This window comes from Vipera ursinii (genome assembly GCF_947247035.1).
Source record: "Vipera ursinii genome assembly, chromosome: 2".
Classification (NCBI taxonomy): Eukaryota; Metazoa; Chordata; class Lepidosauria; order Squamata; family Viperidae; genus Vipera; species Vipera ursinii.
This window is the reverse complement of record NC_139513.1, coordinates 171,200,357-171,212,760: the sequence shown is the minus strand read 5'-3', so window position 1 is coordinate 171,212,760 and position 12,404 is coordinate 171,200,357. Positions and strand designations below refer to the sequence as shown.

The 12,404-nt window shown below is 42.7% G+C and overlaps 1 protein-coding gene across 7 annotated transcripts in view; it reads left to right on the top strand.

Moving 5' to 3' along the window:
- The window catches only part of PLXNB3 (plexin B3), a 63,209-nt gene that overhangs the window by 45,362 nt on the left and 5,443 nt on the right, over positions 1 to 12,404 (top strand). For all 7 annotated transcript variants that reach the window (XM_083355757.1, XM_083355758.1, XM_083355763.1 and 4 more), the window contains 5 exons: positions 4 to 107; positions 1,441 to 1,528; positions 2,111 to 2,280; positions 2,904 to 3,064; positions 3,206 to 3,353. In XM_083355757.1, the coding sequence (XP_083211883.1) occupies positions 4 to 107; positions 1,441 to 1,528; positions 2,111 to 2,280; positions 2,904 to 3,064; positions 3,206 to 3,353 (671 nt within the window). The remainder of the gene's footprint in view (positions 1 to 3; positions 108 to 1,440; positions 1,529 to 2,110; positions 2,281 to 2,903; positions 3,065 to 3,205; positions 3,354 to 12,404) is intronic.

Below are 12,404 nucleotides of genomic sequence, written 5' to 3'. Positions count from 1 at the left end.
CAGAATGGCGCTCAGGGGTTGCTGGCCACCTGACCCTTTCAGATGAGGATCTGACTTCAGTCATGCAGAACCAGTGGAAGAGGTTCAACACATTGCAACATTACAAGGTATAGTGAGCAAATGAGATGACAATGAAGGAAAGAAGGGTGGAGGGAAGAGAGGCTAGGGAGCAGGCCATGTGCATTCCCCAGTTTTATGATCGCAGTCTTAAGAATATGCCGCCAAATTTCAACAACAAAAATACAGAAAATCCAATCCATTTTTACCAACCCACCCCCAACAAGGAAAATTATTAACCACCCCCCCGCCCCGTAGATAAGGCTCGCAATTTGGGTGTCCTTTTAGATTCACAGCTCTCCTTAGATGATCATATAGGAGCTGTGACTAGAGGGGCCTTCGCCCAGGTTCGTCTGGTGCGCCAGTTGCGACCCTATCTGGACCTGGATGCCTTGCGTACAGTCACTCATGCCCTTGTGACCTCTCGTCTAGACTACTGCAATGCTCTTTACATGGGGCTGCCCTTGAGAACCACTCAGAAGCTTCAGCTGGTACAGAATGCAGCTGCGCGAGTTCTTTTGGGGGTCTCCCGATACTCCCATATTACACCTCTGCTCCGTGAGCTGCATTGGCTTCCAGTTGCCTTCCGGGTGAAATTCAAGGTGCTGGTGATGACATACAAAGCCCTACATGGCATGGGTCCGGATTACCTACGGGAGCACCTGCTGCCGGCATCAACCTCCCTCTGTCCTGTACGTTCCCACAGAGAGGGCCTCCTCAGGGTACCACCGGTTAGAGAATGTCGGCTGGTGACCCCCAGGGGGAGAGCATTCTCGGTGGGTGCACCAATCCTTTGGAACCGCTTACCGGCTGAACTCCGGATGGCCCCCGACCTTCGCTCCTTCCGGCGTGATCTAAAAACTTATCTATTCCAACAAGCCGGCCTTGCCTGATGGGTTTGGGGTTTTAACATTATTTTAACTAACCTACTACATTGGGCAGAATCATTTAACTTTAAATCTTGTATCCTGTGTATTCTTATTTTTATTGCCCTGTACACCGCCCTGAGTCCTTCAGGAGAAGGGCGGTATATAAATCAAATAAATAAATAAATAAATAATAAATAAAATGAACATCTTAAGCTTCCATGTGGTTTAATACTGCATAGTATTTGCTATGCAATAGCAAAATGGGGCATAGCGTTTGCTATTTCTAAACTGGAAATGCTCCACCAATCAGGAAAATGTTGCCCCCCCCCCCCATCACTTTTCTGCAGCCCTGGGCACCTAAATAGAAAATGCAGCCCTTGGAAGATAACAACTATTCGTCCCTACATTAGACAGTGCTAGCTGGTTTTATATATATCATACTAGCAGACACAGCCACTCTGCTGGGCCTCACCATTTTTCATTGCTTGCAGTCCTCCATTTCCTCTTTCCACAGGTTCCTGATGGGGCCACGGTCAGTCTCATTCCCCGCCTTCACAATGACATTTCCCAAGGCACAGGCCAAAACTTCTTCTTCGGAGAAAGTGAGTCTCTCAGAGCAGAGGTGTGGGTTCCTGCATTGTTTGTAAGCCGTAATGTGGTTCTTTTTGGGTTAAATGAATCCAGCCGATTCTGGTTCTTCATGGACAAAGGGAAAAAAAATTGGTTTTGAACCACTGCTACCTTAGATAACATGGTATCTTCTTTGCCGTTCAGCACCCAACATCAGTGACTATATTCCCTGAAGAATAATGGGAGTTGTCATTCGGCAGATTAGGAGGGCACCAGGAAGCATGCAATCAATCACCCCTCCCATTTGTAAATGTTTGAGATTCCCAGATGTTTCTTTACTCAGCTAACATTGTCAACAGTGATTATATAGACTGGCTTCTGTCTACCTTGTTTTGGGCTGCAGTGGTCGCCTCAAAGATTTACTGAGCCTCCTCCTTATTATAGTCCTCCTCCTTTCTCCCACACTTTTGATCGCAGCTACTGATGTTACCCGAGGTTGTAATACGGATAATTCTTGCATCCCCGGGGCAAGATGGCTGTCAGGAAAATGGTGGTGAAGGAGGGGTTGGTTTGTCTCATTTATAGCCAGATGGATTTCACTGCTTCCTTTCCAGACACCCCAATGCTAGAGGACGGAGAGGAGGGGGGCCTACGCCTCTGGCACTTGGTAAAGCCAACAGAAGAACCAGAAGCCACAAAGCAGCAGCAGGGCCGGCGCAGCAGCCTACGAGAGCGGGCAAAGGCCATTCCTGAGATCTATCTCACTCGCCTGCTTTCCATGAAGGTAAGAGACAAGCATGGTCTTTGCGAAATGCCTTTTCCCAGCCATCCCATTGAGTTCTCCAATGCACAGAGCCTTAGAGCAGCGGCTTCACCATTAGGATTCCCAAGGGCTTGTCAAGACAAGGAGAAAAGGGAAACCAGCTTCCCTGCAAGGAAGCAGTTCACACTTCTCCTCTAGGCTTTTGCGCTGTTTAGCTCTGCATTGTATTGCGAGCATCCTGGATGTACTTTTAAATGAGACCGCGCAAACAGCTAAGCTGGAACCTGACCACGATATGGTACAGGGAGACACGAGAACAATTTAAAATTAAATCCTGAGAAGTTGACTTACTCAGACAAATGTTTCTTAAGACGATTTGAACAAAATTAATTGCCAAAGAGCAGTTAGATAGACAAGATCTCCCCTTATGGACCAGCTCTTGGATAAAAAAAAAAACAGGAAAGAGTAGGACATGGCATTAAATCAGCTAGGGCTTCCTAGAGGTTGCAAGCGTCAGGAATGCAATGGTGGTGTTGTCATACATGCAACTTTTAAATATTGGCATTTTGCATTTTTCATTCCTTGAAAAAAATGCAGCAGCATGTCTCTAAGGCCTTTCTTTTCCTCCTCTTGACCCTCCATAGGGAACACTACAGAAGTTTGTGGACGATGTGTTCCAGGCAGTCCTGAGTGTAAACCGCCCGGTACCAATTGCTGTCAAGTATCTATTTGACCTATTGGATGAGTTGGCAACACGGCATGGGGTTACTGAACCCGAGACTTTGCATATCTGGAAAACCAACAGGTGAGATTGGCATGGGCCGATCCAAGGCGGATTTAGTCAAGATTGGAGGAAGATAGAGGTTTCAAAGGCTGAAGATTAGCAGATGGAAGATGTCATGGATCCTTCAGTTTTAACATTTTTTTTTTCTTTCATCCGACTCAGTCTGCTGCTGCGCTTCTGGGTGAATACACTCAAGAACCCACAATTCATTTTTGATGTGCGTGTCTCTGATAATGTGGATGCAAACCTCACTGTCATTGCTCAGACATTTATTGATGCGTGCACAACCGCTGAACACAAAGTTGGCAGGGTAAGTCTGCATATGTGCACATGGAGTAAACAGGGAGACAGATTTGAATTTGAGTGCATGTGACGTTAGTGTGCAAGGTTCTCTCGTCCACCACAGTATTTGATATAAAGCTGCCAGGATAATTCACAGGTTTGATGCTAACTGACATCAATATACAAATAATATTCACTTAAAGCTTTACTTTCCTGCAAGTTATAGGATTGGATGGCTACAGAGCTTCTAATGCAGACATGTCAAACACAAGGCCCAGGGGCCAGATGTGGCCCGCGAAGTGGTTTCATGCGGCCCGCGAAGCCATCCTGGAAACAGTGAGGGAACGGCCCCCACTGCCTTGGCCCTGGCCCAGAGACCCCCCTTCTGCCAGAGACCCCCAGATCTGTCCCACTCCTGCCCAGGCCCCCATAGGCACCCTTGATTCGAATGATGTAGAGCTGGCCACGCCCACCCAGTAGGCCATACGCACTCTAGCCATGCCCACCCAGTAGGCCACGCCCACCCTGGCCACACCCACCCGGCCCCCTGAGGGCAACCGCAATGCTGATGCGGCTCTCAATGAAATTGAGTTTGACACCCCTGTTCTAATGGATTCAGGCTGTAAAGCATTCTGTATGACAGAACAAGCTAAGCTTAAATGCAAATAAGATAATGTTGCTGTTGATTCTGGAGGCTGGGTTTCGGGAAATATGCCTGTCCTCAATAGGGTATACCCTTCCTTAAGGATATAAGGTCCTCTTAAATTACACATTTGACATTACAAGCGAATAAAGAGATCCTGTTAAAAACTGAGTTTGGGAAACAAAGTGGTTCAGAATAGTGGTGGGACTGAGAGAAAGGCAAGAATGCATATTAACCCAATGTTTGGAATAAAAAAGAACACAGCTGGAATCACAATTAGAGGGCAAAACATTTAGTGGTTTGTGATATGTAGATGATACTATTTGTAACTGGTGGTAAAGAAAAGAAAATGATAGATAGCCTTGCATTCTTGGTTTTAAGAATAAGTTAAAATTGGTGCTATGCTGGAAAAGTAAAAAAATCCTATGGATTGATTATGTGCCATCAAGTCATTTTTGACTCCTAGTAATCACATAGATATTCCCCATGATATTTTTGTCTTTGTGGGTTTTGGCTTTCTTCCCTTCTTGGCAATTTCACAATTTGTTTTGACATCCAATTTGGTTTCTTCCCTCTGTTTATTTTTGGCAGTCTCTTTTTACATCCATTGTTAACATTTTCTTTCTGTAGCTCTTTCTATAATTCCTCAGGTTCTTTATAGTAATGAACTTCAGGACTTCAAAGTAATTCCTGATCAACCCTTGATCAAGAAACAAAGCAGTGATGAACTTAGATTAGCAAGTTTATGATTGATAGGGATATTTCTAAATGTAATGAGCTGTGAAAACTGGATATTGTAAGAAAAAATAAACTAATATAGACGCTGAAATTATGGACTTGGAGATGGCTATTTATGGTATAATGGAAGACAAAGGGAACCAATCAATGACTCCTGGAATAAATAAAGGGTAATTGTTAACTTGCAATGGCACCAAGCAGAAATTCACATATTTTACTTCAGATATGCAGTATGAGTGAATGACAACTAAAAAATAAATCATTATTTATTGAGGGAAGTAAAAAGACAATAGATAAGATGAATTGAAACTGGGAAATTACTAGAGTGTTCTTGGAAGAAGTTGAAGTTGTTAATAAAGACGAGTTAAGGTGATGTATCTTCACCAGCACTTGGCTAATTAATTTCAAATATGAATAAAACTTCATATTTTTAATATTTGTTTTGGAATTCTATAATACAAGAGGCTTAATGCATGAGCCTGAATATCTTTCCGCTTTCAGATTAGTTTTAAGGCATTAAGCATCATTCTGGTTTCAAGATTTCATGCATTGGATTTGGCCAGCTTCAAACCCTCCTGCAGAAATGCTGATTTCAACAATCCTTTTGCTGATGGTGTGTGGGAATGGCTTTACACCCATCAAACTCATGTCCAGTTCCCTTTCAGGAACTTCTAGTTGAGTTACATCACTTGGCTTAATGTTCTAGATTGCAAAACCTATCCTTTCCCACACCTAAAAACTTTCCCTTGCAGATATGTAAATTTATAATGTAATTTTCTCCCTGTGTCATGGTATATAAAATAGTGGACCAAACAATTCTACTTTCAAGTAAATATGAATTACATTAACACTACTGTATATACTTGGGAAATAATCAATTGGCATAATATACTATAGACTATATGCCGTTATGCTGCTGAACTCACTCATAAATCAGATAAAAATGAAACTGGTTGAATTAGTAAATTAAAAGATTTCCTTGCTCCTTTCCTTCTTTTAGTTTGATCTTTTTTAAAAAAATATCATAGTTTTACATATTTTTAGACTTCTTTATCCCTCCTTTATTGTTTTTATAAATAACTCAAGGTAGAAAACATACCTAATACACCTTTCCTGTGAGGTGAATTGGGCTGAAGAAAATGATTGGCCCAAAGTCACCTAACTGTCTTTCATGGTTAGGGCAGGACTAGAACTCAGAGTCTCCTGGTTTCTAGCCCGGTGCCATAACCACTTAAGCAAACTGGTTTTCAATTTTGTCTGACGCTTGGCTAGATAGGGAAAATGGCAGAACTCAGATGAATTTGACTTTATTTTTTTAAGGGCAGGCCCACCTTTTCACTATTTCATCGGTGAAGTTGAGGAAAAAATAGCTATGGAGGGCAGCAATCTGTCAGGGGAGGGGATACTGAACGTTCTTGCCATGGTGCACTGTTGTTAGTTAGGATGGACGCTGAGCTTGTTGATCAGATGGTTGGCAGTTTGGCAGGTCGAATCCCGAGTGCCGCGTAACAGAGTGAGCGCCTGTTACTCGTCCCAGCTTCTGCCAACCTAGCAGTTCGAAAGCACGTAAAAATGCAAGTAGAAAAATAGGGACCACCACGGTGCGAAGGTAACAGCGTTCCGTATGCCTTTGGCGTCTAGTCATGCCGGCCACATGACCACGGAGACGTCCTCGGACAAGCGCTGGCTCTTCGGCTTTGAAACGGAGATGAGCACCGGCCCCTAGAGTTGGAAATGACTAGCACGCATGTGCGGGGGAACCTTTACCTTTACCTTTTTAGGAGGTTACAGAACACTCCTTTTGATATGAAGTAGAAAAGGGTGGGCATGAGGTCACTTTTTCAGTGGCTGAGGGGGATGGACCCATGCATTTCTGCCTTTGGAAAAACTGTCACGTGGGTCTTTCAAATCTTTTTGTTTTTATTTATAATGACATTGGAGATGGCCAAGATGCTTATGGGGGCACATCAGCCTTTGGTCTCTATATCAAGACTAAAGGATTTTGGTCGGTATTCTTTCTTTCTAATATACAACTAATCCTCAGTTTGCAACCACAATTGAGCCCAAAATTTCCATTGCTAAGCAAGAGAGTTTTGCCCCATTTTATTACTTTTCTTGCCATAGTTGCTAAGTTAGTAACCAGGTTGTTAAGTGAATCTGGCTTCTCCACTGACTTTGCTTGTTAGAAGGTTGCAAAACCCGACCCTGGACTCTATAACCATGATAAATATGAGTCAGTTGCCAAGGGTCCACATTTTGATCACATGACTATGGGGATGCTGCAACAGTTTTAAGCGTGAAATATGGTCAGAAGTCATTTTTTTCAGTGAGGTAACTTCAAACAGTCACTAAATGAATGGTTGCAAGTCAAAGATTACCTATCAACACTATTTTTCATTTTTCCTCTGGTTATATTATACCAGGGTAAAAGAAAAGAAATATTTTGTGCACGCTTAGGGATGTGTGTGTGTGTGTGTATGTGTATATGTGTATATATATGTGTGTGTATGTATATATATGTGTGTGTGTGTGTGTGTCTGTCTGTCTATCTGTCTATCTATCTATCTATCTGCTCTCTGTAAACAGACCCACATTTTAAGCTTTTCAGTCTTCGTTTATATTTTATAATTTTATAAAATTTATATTTTTATAATTCCCTGAGGAAGGTCTAATACATTATAGACTGTCAAGTACTGTATTGTTTTTTTAAAAAGCCATTTTCGTAAAAAATAAACCTTCTTAACCATTGCTTAGTCCAATACAAGTAATAATCAGATGTCTAAGGAATATTATTTATAAAATGCTTTCTGATTTGCCTGAAAAGTCTAAAGCTCTAGAAAGGAGGTGAGATGAGGTGATATTCTGCAAAACAGTTTTTACTTCTCATTTTTGCTGCAAAAATTGCTTTCTCACAGTCTCCCATAATATCCTGCAGAACTGGTCAGACCAGACCAATCCTTGCTGTTGCTTCCTCTTGGGTAACTAAATAATACGTTGCTTCCCTCGGCCCTTTTTTTTTAGCCCTTTGAAGATGCTGTCTTTTTTAGATATAAGCATTTTCATTTCATTCAAATTACTAGTCTAATCTCTTTCTCAAAAGTTTCTCCAGCGTATCTGACATTTCCTTTCAGAAGTCTCCTTCTCTGGTCTTAGAAAAAATAATTGTTAGGGTTATAAGCACTCCAAAAAAATTGTCTGATAAAAGAGAAAGTTCTTCAGATGGGATCCCTTTGAATCAGCTCAGGCTGATATAAGATTTTAGCCTGTAAGAAACCAAAATAATTTGAATGTGAAACAGGCTGAGTATTTGAAAATACGTAGATATTCATCAGTTCTACTCCCTCTGTGTACAAATTTTAATATAGCTTCCCTGCAGAGTTATGCAGCGTGATAACTGCAGGTACCAACATATACTCAGATACTTCCACTGTAAACCGCAAGTAAAAGGTAAAGGTTCCCCCGCACATGCGTGCTAGTCGTTTCTGACTCTAGGGGCCGGTGCTCATCTCCGTTTCAAAGCCGAAGAGCCAGCGCTTGTCCGAGGACGTCTCCGTGGTCATGTGGCCAGCATGACTAGATGCCAAAGGCGCACGGAACGCTGTTACCTTCCCACCGTAGTGGTCCCTATTTTTCTACTTGCATTTTTACGTGCTTTCGAACTGCTAGGTTGGCAGAAGCTGGGATGAGTAACAGGCGCTCACTCTGTTACGTGAGAGAGGATAGTAAAATAATTAAACTTTCCTATATCCCTTTGATGCTATCTAGTAGTCACCTAGATTTTTACTATCCAGATTTGGTAGCCTTATCCCTTGACTCTTGAAAGGTTTCCTTAAATAATTAATTAGAAAGCTGCTAGACTGCAAAACAAAGCATCAGTTACATACATATCTGCATACATACATACATTAATTAAGTGCATATGTTACCTACTTATATACAAAAATGCAAGTGCAAGCTGGCTAGGGAATTCTGGGAATTGAAGTCCACCCATCTTAAATTTATCAAGGTCGAGAAACACAGTACTAGTTTATGTTCTATTTTGACTTGTCATGGTAGCCATTTTCCAAATAGCTAAGTCTCCCTGCCAGAGCCATTTTGTGAATGCATCCATCACATGCTCTTAAATGCACCAGTAGCCCAGCAGGTTGTTTGTACCCTTCCTCCCTGGATCAGACCATCTGGTCCAGTGCTGTATTCTCAATGGCAGCCTGGCCAGCACAGTTGGAAAGCTCCAAAAAAGCAAGGGGTGAGGCTTTTTAAATCCTTGAACATGACATTAGCATTAAGCCACTGCCTCTTTGCTTTTATTATTTGTAGCAAAGTATCCCTAACAGAGCTATAAATCTCTCCAAATTGGTCTCTTGAAAAGCTATCATAGGCCAGTCATTGCCCCCACATCTTCTGGAAGTGAAGTCCATTGAGTTCAGGAGGTCAATTGCATGACATAGTCACAAGTACTTAGGATTTTACACTTTTTTTTCCTATTCGTTGGCTGACTCTAAATTGTTTACTTATCTTGCGTCTTTCACAGTAACAGGTGTTCTTTTTCATTTCTCTCATGGGAATGCCCTTAGCCATATTCTAAATATGGGGAGAGCTTACTGGATGAGTGTGACATATTTAACCCTCCAGTGGGGCTTGTAAATTGTCTCTATGTGATTTGGAAGGGTTTAATGAGATGAAACATACGTATAAATTTTTATCACTGATGAATATAACTCTGTCACTGGGCTACTAGTTGAGGCTAGAAATACAATGTTCCGTCATCCAGGGGGAAAAAAATAACCCGTTCATATAGAAAATGAGAGTGTGAGTAAAACAACTCTATTTTTTTTTGTCCTCCTAACAAGATCTTCCAAGTTCAGGAGCTGTTTCCCCCCCCCCCCCATATGGAGGCGATCTTGTCATGTAAAACTGGTACAGCCTGGTACAAATTTCCCAGTCAGTAAAGGCAAGTCTCTATGAAGTAAACTTCCTTCATAGCTTATTTAGGCATTTGGAGATGCTGGCTCATGAATTATCCTAAATCAGCACTTATAATTTTTAAGTGGGAACTAGGAAGAACTAACCATAAAACTGATTAGTGTTGACCTTCACTTCATTGTTATGCTTATCTCACTATAAGCAGAAAATCTAATCCATGTTATGACAGGCAGCATTTATTATATGTTTTCTGTAGCCTCCTTCAACAGGCAGAATCTTGTAGTCTGTTCCCAGCATTATTAGAATGAACTTGGTTCAAGCTGATTAGGTGGTCTCCACTCATAAATGGGATTTTGGAGAATGTTTTCCCTTCATGTTTTGCTCTTCTAACTCAGTATTTCTTAAAATGTGGCTCTAGAAACCCTGGGGATCCCCCAAGATCCTCTCAGGGGTCTGCAAAATCCAAATTATTTGCCAGGTATTGAAAATACTTACAAAAATGTAAAACACTGTCACTTTTCTCTTTTTATTATTTTTATTTTTAAAATATATAGAACTTTTTCATTTATTTACATTAATATTTAAGGGATTTAGTATTGTTATTTTTACTCAATTCAATACTTTAAAAATGCATACATTTTAACTTTTACTGTGGTAAACATAAGGGACGCGGTGGCTCAGTGGGTTAGGACGCTGAGCTTGTCGATCGGAAGGTCAGCAGTTTGGCGGGTCGAATCCCGAGTGCCGCATAACAGAGTGAGCGCCTGTTACTCGTCCCAGCTTCTGCCAACCTAGCAGTTCGAAAGCACGTCAAAATGCAAGTAGAAAAATAGGGACCACTACGGTGGGAAGGTAACAGCGTTCCGTGTGCCTTTGGCGTCTAGTCATGCCGGCCACATGACCACGGAGACGTCCTCGGACAAGCGCTGGCTCTTCGGCTTTGAAACGGAGATGAGCACCGGCCCCTAGAGTCGGAAACGACTAGCACGCATGTGCGGGGGAACCTTTACCTTTACCTTTTTATGGTAAACATAGATAAATATAATCCAAACAAAGCTCTTTTCGAATCCTCCATAAGAGTGGGAAGGGGTCCTGAGAGAAAAATGTTTAAGTTTAAGAAACTAGTCTACCTCATGTAGTATTCCCCCTTCCTTGTGTAGTATTCTCCAAACAAATATAATTGAAATGGCCAGCAGTTGTGGGATTTGATGTTCAGCATGGCTACAAGGTGCTTTTCTGAGGAAGGTTATCTTCCGAGCCTGTTAAACATGATAGTTGTTTTCTCTTTAGTGGCAAACTTATATTATAATGTGGGACAAAGTTTAACCATGGTAGATTTTGAAGCAGTATGAAACAAATTTTAGAATATAAAGGGGTAGTAAGGCCAAAGATTCCCTAGAACAGGGCTTTTCAACCTTTTCACCCATTGTACCACTTTTAGGATAAGGCAATGTCCGAGTACCAACAGTCGCCCAGCAAGGTGTCAAAAGCGTGACCAAAAAAAATATATGATAAAAGTACAGGTAGTCCTCGACTTACAACAATTCGCTTAGTGACTGCTCAAAGTTACGACGGCACTGAAAAAAGTGACTTATGACCATTTTTCATACTTATGACCATTGCAGCATCCCCAGGGTCATGTGATTTACATTTGGATACTTGGCAACAGATTCATATTTATAATGTCACATTGTTCCAGGGTCATGTGATTGCCTTTTGCAACCTTCTGACAAGCAAAGTTAGTGGGGAAACCAGATTCACTTAACAACCATGTTACTAATTAAATTTCTCTCTCTCCCCCTCTCTCTTTCTCTCTCTCCCTCCCTCTCTCTCCTCTCTCTCCCTCTTTCTCTCTCCCTCCCCCTTTCTCTCCCTCTTTCTCTCTCTCCCTCCCTCTCCTCTCTCTCCCTCTTTCTCTCTCCCTCCCCCTTTCTCTCCCTCTTTCTCTCCCTCCCTTTCTCTCTCTCTTTCCCTCTCTCTATTTCTCCCTGTTTCTCTCCCTCTATTTCCCTCCCTCTTTCTCCTCTCTCCCTCTCTCTTTCCCTCCCTCTTTCTCCTTCTTTCGCCCTCTCTCTCTCTCGCTCTTTCCCTATTTCTTTTTCTCTCTCCCTCCCTATTTCTTTCTCCTTCTCTCTCTCCCTTTCTCTCTCTCCCTCTTTCTCTCTCCCATTGTCCCTTCCTTCTTTCCTTCCTTTCTTCCTTCCCTCCCTTTGTCCTTTCCTCCTTCCCTCCCTCCCTCCCATTGTCATTTCCTTCCTTCCTTCCTTCCAAATCCATTTTTACCAAGAAACCTGATGCCCACTTAACTCTCCCAGGGTTGGCGAGCCAAATGGGGACCGACCTCCCCCTCTCCGTGCTAGAGCGGCACTCGTCCCTGCGGCTGGCTTTCTCTTGCAGAAAGCAAGCTGAAACTGAGGAAGATTGCAGGAGCATGAGATCGGCGTTTCTGAGCAAATGCCGATTCGCAGTTCTGGCAATCTCGCTCGCTCGCTTTCAGCTTGCTTTCTGCAAGCAAGCGGGATGCGCAGGAAACGAGATTGGCGTTTCTGAGCAAACGCCAATTCGCGGTTCTGGCAATCTCGCTTGTTCGCTTTCAGCTTGCTTTCTGTAAGCAAGCGGGATGCGCAGGAAGCGAGATTGGCATTTCTGAGCAAACGCCGATTCGCAGTTCTGGCAATCTCGCTCGCCCCGGAGCCTCCGCTGCCGGAAGCCTGCGACGGCGGCATAATGGGGCTTGCAAAAAGTGGGGCGGGCGGCGGCAGCTGCTCACAGCGC